General features: G+C 36.0%; 1 protein-coding gene across 1 annotated transcript in view; it reads left to right on the forward strand.

Annotated features, from left to right (window-relative positions):
- Dhc64C (dynein heavy chain, cytoplasmic) overlaps positions 1-14,092 on the forward strand; it is a 1,087,706-nt gene that overhangs the window by 339,933 nt on the left and 733,681 nt on the right. The window contains exon 31 of the mRNA XM_090398628.1: positions 758-923. Coding sequence (XP_090254754.1) covers positions 758-923 — 166 coding nt within the window. The remainder of the gene's footprint in view (positions 1-757; positions 924-14,092) is intronic.

The raw sequence follows: 14,092 nt of genomic DNA on the forward strand, positions 1-14,092 counted from the left end.
TATACCACCATACTTCAGTATTTCTGGTTGAATATCATCTACTCCCTGCCTTTCCATATTTCAAGCCTTTGATGGCTTTTTCTACTTCAAGTATGGATATGTATTCCTGGCTGTATGCCTGTTGAGTGTTTTTTATCACTGCTTGTTTCATTTAGCAATTTTTCAAAGTAATTACTCAAGGATATCTTTAGTATAATTAATTCAAGGATAATTAATATCTCAAGGATATCTTTTTCTCCTGTTTTCATGTCACCTTTATCATCTCTAACTCCTTTTACAACACTCTTTCCTCCATTTCTAAGCTTCTTCAACATCCTCCAGAATATCTTACCTCCATCTTGATATTTATTTTCTATGTTCTTGCCAAAGTCCTCCTCCCATGACTTGTTTAGCTAGTTTTACACAGTGTTTAGCTTTCTTACATTTGTCTCTGTATTCTCTAAGAGCACAAACTGACTTATTTGCCAGGAACTTTTGATATGCTTTCTTCTTTTCCTTCACTGCCTCTTTAACTTCCTGTGTCCACCATGGAGTTCTAATTTTTCTATCCTTGCAGACTACCTCACCACATGCCTCTCTGGCTGAATCAATCTTTAATGTATAAACGATTTCCATTACTGCAAGTTTATCTTTGAATTTCTCATTTATTTAAGAAATTCAAAGATATATATATATATATATATATATATATATATATAAGAAAGTAAAAAAAGTACTGAATATGTGAATAGTCTAATAATTACACAATTTTGTACAGGTTCTATTTTGTTGGTGATGAGGATCTGTTGGAAATAATTGGAAATAGTAAGAACGTTCCGCGTTTACAAAAACATTTCAAGAAAATGTTTGCTGGAGTAGCTGCTATAATTCTAAGTGAAGACAACACTATTGTTACTGGTATTTCTTCCAAAGAAGGTGAAGAAGTAAGTATATACAAATATAGTCATTAAAAATAAATAAATAATAAATAAATAAAACAGAACAGACCTGCAATATACTGATGTAATTTTAATATATATAGAGAGTATGTCCCTGATTTGTTATTACAGCCTGGAAAACAGTTCATTTATTTAATAGAACCTACACCATTTCATATAATATACTGTGTTAGAGTTAGACACAATGAGATGATGACAGATGTATGCCATACTCTCTTCACTTGGTGCAATTTAATATCATTGATAGTTTGGGTGAGCTATTTTTGATTGGCTACTGATGGAGATTGACTGCCACTCAGTCACCAGAACATTAGATTGGGCTAAAACAGCCCTGCTTACTCCTTTAAGGAATATTTTATTTTATTTTTTTCTATAGGATATTTGCAGAAGACCTGTGGTTGACAAAGTGAGAGGTTACAGGATGGTGTGCAAACCTGTCATGGAGGAATGCTGTTTTGTTTGGTATAGGCAGTGTCAAAATTTATGTCAATAGCTTGCATAATCTCTTTAACATGGATACAAAAGGGACTTGTGGCAGTTGATACCACCGATACTACTAGTCCATGTAGGATGCTCTGGAATAGACTTTATTTGTAAGACACCATAGTTATGAGAACTGTTTTCATTTAAGTGATAGAACAGGCCACAGGCCTTCAACATAGACTTTGAATGGGCATTGCTCAAAAATCCAGCAGCTATTCATATACTCTAATGATGGATAGTGTCCAATCATAAGAAAGTTCACTTTCTTACAGAAGTGTAAATGTGGGGCCCACAATCAAGCTTTGACCATACAAGTGGTGGATAAAGTCTTAGCAAGAAACATCAATCAAATCAACTCCTTAGTCAAAGAAGGTTCAATTCTTGGCCTCTGGTGCTACTGGAATAATACTTTGTCCCATTCTTAAATCAGGATCTGAGTGAAGGATACATTTTTTAGGGGGAAGTGTGCACAGGCAGTTTTTTCTTCTGAAAATCTGAACTGATTATTAAGAGCCCATGAGACACGATCAATTGTTTCTTGAAATTGTTTTTTACCCTCATGTTGCAGGAGTGACAGTAAATTTTAAAGTCATCAATATAAAAAGCATTGCTTACTGTAGGAGTAATCTCTTTAGTGATTGAATGAACTCTGATAGCAAAGAGTGTCACACTTAAGACAGAATCTTGGAACACCCTCTTTTTGATTATATGGCCAAGATAATGGACCAACAAACCTTCTAAAGGTGATATAAATGGGTGATATTTTCCCTATTGGCTTTTCACCTGTGCCATGGATAATTAAAAAAAAATGGTATATTTATACTATTGTTAAGTCTGATTTTTTTACTTGTATATAATCAAGTTATCTATCTTTGGTATCAATACTTAGTTGGGACCTTGTCTAGGCCTTTGAGGATGAAAAATTCACACTCAAAGAATTTTTTGTTTGGCACCAAAACTCTACATACGTGGAGGCACATCTAGACACCCACTCAATGGTAAGCAATGACTGCACTCAGAAAAGTCAGGACTATCCTGGATGGTATACTGGTATCACAGTAAGCCTGAAGCCCCTATCCTGGAATATGGGGTGGAAGACTTACTGTAACACCATTGACCCTTGCAGGCAAGTCCACTAGAGATTGATCCTTACTGGTCTATCCAGGTCCATCCCCATCTCTTGCATTACTCAATGGTAAGCAATGACTGCACTCAGAAAAGTCAGGACTATCCTGGATGGTATACTGGTATCACAGTAAGCCTGAAGCCCCTATCCTGGAATATGGGGTGGAAGATTTACTGTAACACCATTGACCCTTGCAGGCAAGTCCACTAGAGATTGATCCTTACTGGTCTATCCAGGTCCATCCCCATCTCTTGCATTACTTTGGCTTCTGAAGCAAAAGCTGAAGTAGTGCAAGACTGCCAGAATCCTGCTTTCCGGATGTCCAACTCACACTGCGTGACAAATGTGGCACAGGGAATTGTATCCTAGTGATGGTGGTCTGGAAGACAGGATAGTAAAAAGACTAAGGAGAAGTAGAGCAAAGATTATGGGAAAAAAAGCAGAGAGAGAGAGGAAGAATGAAAAGGGCTAGTACCATCACTGGGAGATCCTTTCCACATAGGCATCTTATGAGGAGGGTTGAAAGACGAAGACGAATTGGAATGTATACTGTCATTGGCAAAGCTATGGAGGATTGGATATTAGTAAGGATCATTATATGAGAGGAAAAGTGTAGTGAAGACAATGCCTGAGGGAACTGTCATTGATGGAAAAAATCAGATGAAGAGAAACATCCAATATGACATAATGAACAATCAGAGAGGAAGTTGGCAGTTCACTCAAAAGGATAGGAGAAAAAGCATAAGATGGTAGTTTGGTAGAAGGCTTTGATGACAGACTTAGTGCCTTGGCAATATCAAGAGCATCTGTGCAATACGCTAGAGCTTTCCATAGCCTGCATCAAAAGTGGGCAAGGTTAGTGCAGTTCGTAGGAGGAGAATGGTAGAATGCATATTAGTGATTGCAAATTAATTGATGGGTGTCTAGGTAGTGTAGAAGCTGTTTGTCGATGACTGCACCACTTTTGAGAGCATTGTGGTGAGAGCATGAGAGTGATAATAGTTGGATGGGTGACCCTCATCTCCCTTTTTAGGAATGGATTAGATAAAAGCTTGCTGTTGGATAGATGCCAGATATGTCGGTTAGCTTGTAATGGTGATATCTGATTGATGTTTAATTCTTGATCTCTTAAGCTGACTAGATAGCAGCTATACTAAGTAAACTATTAGCATCAAAGCTGAACATTTCTCTTACATTATGATGAAAGATGAGAGAAGGCATCCTGAAGGTGGTTATAGAGTAGTAAGAGAGAGATTTACTATTCTAACCAAGAGTTGGTGGAAATGACAAGATGATTCCAAGAGGTCTGCTGCCTAATCTTTAGGAGACACTGTTCCATCAGGATGAGACAGAGAGAGAGAAATAGGAAAAAAGTTTTGCCCAACAGCCTTGGCAATGGACTAGAAGCTGATACTGCGATTTGAGCAGGAGGCAAATTCAGTGCATTTGCTTCTTAAGTGTTAGATTTGTTTTTGCAGTTGATACAGACTGTAGTGTGTAAGCTGAGTGAGAGGCTGGATTCTCTAGCTTGAGCTATTAAGTGTGTGATGCTGAATTTTTAGTTTGGACCACTTTGGCATATTTGTTGGAAAACTTGGACTTGGTAGTCAGATTTTGAGTGGAATGAGGAATAAAGGTACTCATCCCAGCAAAATAATTTCATTTCTCAGATTGGATCGTGTGCTTGAAGCAGAAGCAATAATCAGAGGAACAAACTAGATAAGTTCTGAATTGAAATGAGCATATTAACACCTGAGATTATCTCATTCATCTCCATTTGTGGTGACTTTGAAGCTGAGATTGGTTTGGAGAAGATCTGTGTAAAAGCTATACACGGTTGTGGGCAGAGTTTTGTAGAAGAGAGATAACGTCAAAGGTATTTGGAATGAGGGCCGATTAAGAAAAAGTCCAGGTTGTTTGAGTGATTATCTGGACTTCTGGTAGGTAAGTTAATAATTTTCATTAGATTGTTACTAATAAACATTTCAGTTCCTCTTTTAGTTTGTTCTGTGAAGTTGAGAAGCAGTGTCATTCAGAATAGTGGGTATTGAAATCTCTAAGGAATATTATCTGTCTGTGTGTGTGATTAGATGGTATATGATAATAGAAATGAGCGTATTAACACCTGAGATTATCTCATTCATCTCCATTTGTGGTGACTTTGAAGCTGAGATCGGTTTGGAGAAGATCTGTGTAAAAGCTATACACGGTTGTGGGCAGAGTTTTGTAGAAGAGAGATAACATCAAAGGTATTTGGAATGAGGGCCGATTAAGAAAAAGTCCAGGTTGTTTGAGTTTGAGTGATTATCTGGACATCTGGTAGGTAAGTTAATAATTTTCATTAGATTGTTACTAATAAACATTTCAGTTCCTCTTTTAGTTTGTTCTGTGAAGTTGAGAAGCAGTGTCATTCAGAATAGTGGGTATTGAAATCTCTAAGGAATATTATCTGTCTGTGTGTGTGATTAGATGGTATATGATAATAGACAAATAATAAGGTAGTATAGTCATCTGAATTAGGCAAATGAAGGCAACAAAAATGAGTGAGATCATAAGATTTTTTTTTGTGTGGGGATGGGGGGAGGAGGAGCTGATGATCTTTGGCATGAGATATCCCACATTTGTGGGATATCTCATGCCAAATTCTGAATAGCAATGCTATTGCTATTCAGAATTTGTTTTGGTGATGACACCAATTATGTCAGCCTGGAACTTCTCCAGTTCTCTTGCCGGTTTCACTTTTTTTTCTCTTTTTTTTTTTCCTTTTTTTTTTTTTTTTTTTTTTTTTTTGTTGTTGATAATGCTTGCATTAATGATACCAATTTTGAATTCTGCTCATGGTGATTCAGAACTTATCTAGTTTGTTCCAGTTGCTGATTTTCATGTTCATCCTGGTTCCCTGATAAAATCCGCCACTACCTTGTTAAACCATGCATTGCTATAAGTGACATGAAACTCCATGTTGTACCATAATTTTGTTATGGTTTAAACCAATAAGAATAATTTGGTTGGCTAAATTACAAATTGCCAACCCATCCTTGCTCGTTGACCAGGTAGATTGTTACAAAAGATACACCATGAGAAGGTGAGAATTGGATACTAGGTCAGAAGCCCAGATCTGTTGTCTATATTCCATAGATATGAAGGTCTCCTCCTAGTTATCTAGCTTTGACCTTTAAGCCCTCCTCACATACGTTTTCTACACACAGACAAACCCATACACATAAAGGATGGTCGCTGTTGCTATGGAAAGTTCCCTCTTCTAGGTCTCCCTGTTTCTGGCTTTAAGTATTTTTTAAAACACTTCCCATGCACTGTCGATATCCTTCCCATCCAATAACTCATACCATGGCAAAGAACCCAGCATATCTCTCATGTGATCATAATTTTTTGCTTTGTAGTTCAGCTTATAACCTTTTCTGAATGGAAAAGATTACCACTTCCCAAGTGATTACAGCATGATCATTGTCACCAACCATAGGCAGAATAGTTACATCTCTAACTGAAACTCCCATGACGCTATAATCAGATCTAACACTCTTTGACCATGAGTTCCTTCTCTCATATGTTACTTTTACATGTTTTTCTATAAGGTATGGTTACAAGACAGACTATTACAACAGCAGCAGACTGAAGGAGAATTGTAGCATTTGAGATGTACTGTTGCAGAGTATTACTAGGAGTAAATTGGCAAGGAAAAAAAAACAATGTAGATATCTTGAATGAAATCAGATAAGTGAGGAAAGCCAGAAACATGGAGACCTAGAATAGGGAACTCTCCATAGCAACAGTGACCATTGTTAGATCTTGAATGTTGGCTCTATCAAGAATAGAACTGCTCCATCCAAGATTTAACAAGAGAACAATATCAAGCAAAAGCACACTTGTACTCTTGGCAAAACAGACATAATATGTGAAGATGCAGATATTAACTTTGCTTAAAAAGGAATTAAAATATAAAAGAAGAGGTTGAATATTAAATTAAAATGAAATCGAAGAAGGAAATAAATATTAAATTGTACTATGTTTAAAGTTATTGTCTAAAATAGATGGAATCTTAATTTGTCAAAAACATCAATGTTAAAATATGCCATGTATAAAGTCATGTATCATCGTGCGAACGAAAGTTCAAAGGTTGCAGTTTGACCACCAAAGATGATGTAACGATAATGACTAAGCATTCATGGAAGGCACAAGAAATTCACGTTCCCCGAAAAAAGTGATGTGCGTATAGCAAGGAGGTGACGTCACTCGGTGACAGCAAATGGGAGAGCGTCGTAAACAAGTTTGGAGTGCGGAAAGAGGGCTCTAGAATAGGGTTTAAAACAGATTCACATTGTTGAGAAAGGTACTTCTTCTTGCTTTCTTTGACGTTTTTTTCTGGTTCCTGTGGTGTTCCCCGGTCGCGTGTACCCTCCCCGTGGGTCTCCTGCTCGAAGTTCCCAAGCGGATCAACATGCTTGATATCCGACAAAACGTGCGAAGACGACAAAGCGGCAGCATGTTTCCTGTTGCTGAGCGATGTCAAAGCGAAGTCAAAGAAAGTATAGCACGAAATGATGGCAGTGTTCGAGTTTTAGACCATCGGTGTGGTTCTAACTAATGAGAAAGCAGCAAAGGATTCCTTTGAAGGTAAATCATGTTAGAAGTGGCGACGTGAAAAGTTTGTAAGCCCAGAAGAAACAAGTGGCGAATTTGGGATGAGCACGTGACTCCCATGTGGCGGCAATCCATCGTACAGGGGGACAATCTATAACAAAGAACAGACGGAAGGATTGAGAAATCGTCTAACAATGTGGTAATGTACAAATCTTCCTTTTTATGTGTTATCTATTGGTGACAAAGGTGTAAAATGGATAGAGTTTAGAAAAGAAGAGAGAGAAAATCTTGAGACAATTTCCTGTGTTATGTTAATTGAATTGGACTGGTAGTCTACGTTCATAAGTTGTCTAGACCAAGTTTAATGTGTATGGGTCGTTAGTAGCAGTAATCTAGTTAAATACTGAAATCCATGTTTCTGATATAGATGAACATAAAATTCTCATGAGTGTGTCTGACTAGCCTCTCTGTTTGATTATTATTACCCTGCTTTACTTGTATTTTAGTATTAACCTTGATTTGCTTGATTATATGTGTTGTTTAAATTGTAATGTTCTTAGATAAATAATAAATATGTTTTCCCATGTATACCTGAGTTTGTCTGAGTAAGAGATTGAATTTTACCACTCACAAAAATATCGAACCTATGTTTAGAGGAAAAAAAAAGGGGAAATTTAAGATTGTCAAGGCCATGACTGTATACTGAGAACTCAATCTACCTAGCTACATAATCTATATAAGGTATTACTTGAATTCCGGGAAAGTTTCTTCGGATAAGAATTTCTATCCTAGAGTTCTGACTGGCACAGCATTAACGAATAAATTTCGTCAGAGCTCGAAGGGAGAAACGGCCCCAGAAAGTCAGTTTAGAAGCTAGATCTCAGTAGGCACAAGGAGAACAATAGAGGTAAAATATTTAAGAAAACAGCGATGTAACATCATCAAAGCAGGAAATAACACTTTGTTTTCTCAATTTTTTAGTTGGTTTTTTAAATTCATTTTTTGTATTTGGGATCTTCAGTAGTTCATTATTCTGTGTTTTCTTCCTTATTCTATGCTTTTTTAATTTCACATTTTGCAGTAACTTGTTTGGCTCCTGGGTAGCTATAACATTGAGTTAAGTTGGATTTCTGTATCTCTGTTTGACTGGTATGTAGTCATTCTGGTACATTCAGAATCTGCAGGTGAGTTTGATATGTACTATCTTTGTTTCAGTACTTCAAAACAAAAAAATGTATTACCAGCTATAAAGTAATATTGTTAATAAAAATTTATCTTTCTCCTCTTGTATTCTTCTTGCCTAGCCCAAATTGTCCAATTTCTTCATATTCACTTTCCTCTCTGGATGCTGCATTACAGTCTTACGTTATAATTAGTAGTTATTAGATCTAGTTGTTGGCATTATATACTTGAATTATGACAAGATCCACTGGGGATACTGTTAAGGTTGTCATCAGTATTCTGTCATTCAGGTGATCAATATATTTTACTTTCTTCTCCCAATCTTTTCTTAGTAGCAAATACAGACCATTTTGTCTTTTTTTATTTCCACCATAGATCATCCTTTATTTTCCACTGCAGTAATCACTAATTCCCTTCCATCTGATTTCACTAACTCCTAGAACTATTTCTGTTTTCCTTACATTTTCTGTTAGCTCTTCTAATTTTCCTGCTTTCAGTATTGTTCTGACATTCCAAGTTTCAACCACTGGTATTTCTTTATATTCCTGATATACTTTTCCCCTCTAGATAATTTCTTGTATTTCTTCTCACATCTTCATTATGTATTTTCACTATATTTTGCCTAGAAATTCTTAGCACCCCTGTCCTATCAAAGGGATATTAGAAACTTGGGGTCATGGCTTGAAATTTATTCTCCATAGTCTTATGCTTTGTTTTTTTGTGGAATGATTTTGACATCTGGACTATCATTCTACTGAATGTAGATGTAATAATCTAGACTGCTAGTTAAAATGGCAAGAATCATTCAGTAGATAAGCTTCATAGATAACAATTTGTGAAAATATATTATTATTATTGACCATCATATTTGCTGCTGATTACCATAATTCAGAAGGGAAAAGTAACTTTTCTTAATTTTTTTTTTTGATTTTTTAGTGTATTTATTACTTTCTCAGTTATTAAACATACAAATTTATTGTTTTAAAAATGACCATATTGTAATTTGTACAAACATCTTACATTCTTTGCCAACCAGTTTCGCTAGCAAACTGTCTAGCTTTATAAAGGCATTGACGGAAAAGCATAAAAAAAATAGTAAATGCAAATTGAAAGGAACATAAAAACGTTGTGAACAATCTAGTAGCTAAGGTTACACGTTCGCGTGGCAGAGACTGAAAGGACTTATTTTTCTTATTCATTATCACACATGCGTGTTTGTTGTAAATGCGTAATGTGATTACAGGCTAGCTGTAGTTCAGATGGATTTAGAGAGAGGATGAGGTTTTTCCACGAACTGTTTAGAATAGTACCCTGATTTCTGTTGAGGTTTCTGCAAGTTATTAACACTATTGTGGCTTCCTTGAATAAACAATGTCTGTAGTCGTCATCCAAATATGGCATGGAGCTGTTTTACCACTCTATCGTGTGGTTAGACGTACAGAAATGATGTGCTAAGCCAGAAGAAATACTTCTGTTGTGGTTTACATCACCAACATGTTCCTTTTGTCTGATATCTAAACTTGAAATCTGTCTGATGTAGGCAAGACCACAGGAGCAAGGAATGTAATATACTCCTGGATATTTGTAGAATGGTACCCCCATCTTTTGGGGATCCTAAAACCTGTCTGATGCTGGTGGTTGGTTTGAAGACCACTCTGATACTGTAGGCTCTTAGTATTCTGACTATTTGATAAGAAATTGGCCTGATGAAAGGGATCACTACAGTAGAAATTTGCTGGGAGCTTGATTCTTCTTGTCTGAAGTTGTCACCACATAGATATTTTTTGATGATGTTCGGAGGATATCCATTTTGTGATAATGTGTTGGCTATTAGTGAGAGTTAAGTCTGTGTATTCTCCTCTTCTGATATAAACTTTCGAGCTCTATTTTTCAACATGTGAATAATTTTGTTTGTGTGTCCTGTGATGGTTTGAAGTGTAATGAAGATATCTTCCAGTGTGTGTAGGCTTTCTGTAAATAGATAATTTGACACTATTTGATTGTCTCTTTATCAAGATGTCTAAAAAATGCAGTTGGCTGTTCTTTTCCACTTCCAGAGTGAATTTTATCTTGTTATGTATTGAGTTATTTATTTATTTATTTACAGAAAGCCTACAGACACTGGAAGATATCTTCATTACACTTCAAACCATCACAGGACACACAAACTGAGCATTATCCACATGTTGAAAAATAGAGCTCGAAAGTTTATATCAGAAGAGGAGGATACACAGACTGAACTCTCACTAATAGCCAACACATTATTACCAAATGGATATCCTCCGAATATCATCAAAAAATATCTATACAGTGACAACCTCAGACAAGAAAAATCATGCTCCCAGCACATTTCTACTGTAGTGATCCCTTTCATCAGGCCAATTTCTTATCAAATAACTAGAGTATTAAGAGCCTACAGCATCAGAGTGGTCTTCAAACCAACCACCAGCATCAGACAGGTTTTAGGATCCCCAAAAAGATGGGGTACCATTCTACAAATATCCAGGAATATATTACATTCCTTGCCCCTGTGGTCTTGCCTGCATCGGACAAACTTCATGGAGTTTAGAGATCAGACAAAAGGAGCATGTTGGTGATGTGAACCACAACAGAAGTATTTCTTCTGGCTTAGCACATCATTTCTGTACGTCTGACCATGGAGCTGTTTTGCCACTCTATCGTGGCAAAACAGCTCCATGCCATATTTGGATGACGACTACAGACATCGTTTATTCAAGGAAGCCACAATAGTGTTAATAACCTGTGGAAACCTCAACAGAAATCAGGGTACTATTCTAAACAGTTCGTGGAAAAATCTGATGCTCTCTCTCTAAATCCATCTGAACTACAGCCAGCCAGTAATTACATTAAGCATTTGCAACAAACACGCATACGTGATAATGAATAAGAACAATAAGTCCTTTCAGTCTCTGTCATGTGAACGTGTAACCTTAGCTACTGATTGTTCACAACGTTTTTATGTTCCTTTCAATTTTCATTTACTATTTTAATGCTTTTCCGTCAACTCCTTGATAAAGCTAGACAGTTGGCTAGCGAAACTGGTTGGCAAAGAATGTAAGATGTTTGTACAAATTACAATATGGTCAGTATTAAAACAAGAAATTTGTATGTTTAATTAAAAAACGACCAAATATGTTTAATTTAAACAGTTTTCTCAGTTATTCTTTATCAATGTTTACTAATCACATGTTATATGACAATTTTTATTTTTATATCTAACTAATATAAGAATTTTCTTTTGAATCACATTCATGGGTCTGATTGACACCTTGAATGTAGCATTGATGAAATTCCATTTTGACATGTTTATTCATGTCAGAATGTAGCAATACATGATTATTCCAGAAATTCTGGCTTCGGGGAAATGGATGTGCAACACTGCTATCAGTTTGTCTTTAAGGTTGTTTAGCAGAGTTTTGTGTTCATGTATATAACCATCATCATCATCAAATTCCTGACAATTAACCTCAAGGAGTGTAGAGGATATGGTAGTACTACATGAAAAATTTACATCATTACTAACTTCCTATCTACAGTTTTCCTCGAAATCAATCTATTACCTCTCAAGGATTCAACATTGTAAGATTTTATATTTCTATCTTCTAAAGCACTTTTTACCATATCAATCCATCTTGGTCTTTGCCTGGGTCGTTTTCCTGCAAACCTGGCAGAGAAACACTTCTTTTGCTAATCTTTCCTCTCCCATTCTGTTTAAGTGACCATACCACCTGAGATTAGCTCTGCTAACACATTCCTGGATGCTAACAATGTCAAGTTCTTTCATAATATCCTCGTTTTTAATATGATATTGCCATTGATGGCACCTGTTCATGCCCCTAATCTTTCTGGACTCTCATATCTGCAGTCTCTAGTCTTTGGTCAAGTGTTTTACTTCTAACCCAGCTCTCAGATCCATAAGTTAAAACTGGTTTGCACACTGTCTGGTACACAGCTAATTTAGTGTTTTGACTAATTTCTCTCTTATTTCATATAAATTTATTCAGTTGACTTACTACCATACCAGCTTGATTGATCCTGTTGTCTATTTCCATATTTAATTTACCATCTTCACTAAAAATTGTGCCTAAGTAGCTGAAATGTTTTACTTGTTCTATAGGTTTTCCATTCACAATGCAGTTGATATGCTCAATGCTTCTGCCTATTTTCATTGTCTTTGTCTTGTTATTGCTGACTTTTGTACCATATCTATTACAACAGTTATTCAATTTAGTCAGGGAATCTTGCAGACTTGTAGCAGATTTATTTAGAAGTAAAACATCATTCGCATAAAGCAAAGAGCTGACATTAACATCTCCAATTTTGATATCAGGTTTAATACCACTTTCCTTCATAATGTGATCCATATAGGTAATGAATAACAGAGGGAATAATGTACATCCTTGTGTCACATCAGATTGAACATTAAACCATCTTCCTGTACTTCCTTCAATTTTAACTGCCAACTTAAAGTCAGCAGTTAAAATTCTAATAAAGACTAAGTATGGTTAGTCAACTCAAATAAAGACTAAGTATTGCTTGCTATAATGCCCCATCGACACCATTTAACCGTAGTGTATTGAATAGCTTCTCTCTTGGCAAATTTTCATATGCCTTTTCCAGATCGACAAAACTTTAATACGGATCTTTGTTATATTCCCGTGATTTTTCAACTATTTGTTGTAAAGTGAAGATCTGATCTTGACAGCCTCTGTTTGGTCTGAATCCAGCTTGTTCTTCACCAAGCTTCTTTTCCATAATCCATAAATCTTAAATGGCATAAATCTTACCATGAACACTCAGTAGAGAAATACCTCTGTAATTCTCACATTGTTTTATTTCCCTTTTTATAATGGGTACCATGAGAGCTCTACTCCAATCATCTGGAATTCAACCTTCTGTCCAGGACCATACAGTGCAGTCACTGCAAGACTTTTATACTGTCATACTTGAGCATTTCTGGTCGAATATCATCTACTCCAGCTGCCTTTCCACATTTCACTTTTGATGGCTTTTTCTACTTCAAGTATGGATATGTATTCCTGATTGCATGCCTTGCCAGTGTCTTTTATCACTATGCTGTCATCACTGTTAGTAATTTTTCATTTAGCAATTTTTCAAAGTAATTGCTCTATACTTCAAGGATACCTTTTAGAGCACTTTTTCCTCCATTTCTGAGCTTCTTTAACAACCTCCAGAATATCTTGCCACCTTCTTCATATTTATTTTCTATGTTCTTACCAATGTCTTCCCATGACTTTTGTTTAGCTAGTTTTACACAGTGTTTAGCTTTCTTACATTTGTCTCTGTATTCTCTAAGAGGACATGCTGACTTATTTGCCAGGAACTTTTATATGCTTTCTTCTTTTCTTTCATTGCCTGTGTAACTTCCTGTGTCCACCAAGGAGTTCTGATTTTTCTGTCCTTGCAGAAAACCTCACCACATGCCTCTCTGGTTGAATCAATCAGTGTTTTCTTCAGAGCTTGCTACTGAATCTCCAATGTTTGATTCCTGTTCTCAAACTCATAACTTGTACACTAAACCTACATAAATACTAAAGAGTATTTTTTCATGTGAATGCCTACCATAGAAATGTTTAAATCTCTCTAATACTTAGAGAATGGGACTAAGTATTCTGTAGTATAATACATTCTGTGAAGATACTATTTAAAATTGAGATCATTTACAAATTGTCTTACTGGATGGCACACCACTGATCTTGCAATGTGGTTGTCTTATTTGAAT

The sequence above is a fragment of the Typopeltis vanoorti genome, chromosome 10 (genome assembly GCF_054136105.1).
Source record: "Typopeltis vanoorti isolate ZY-2024b chromosome 10, IOZ_Tvanoo_1.0, whole genome shotgun sequence".
NCBI lineage: Eukaryota > Metazoa > Arthropoda > Arachnida > Uropygi > Thelyphonidae > Typopeltis > Typopeltis vanoorti.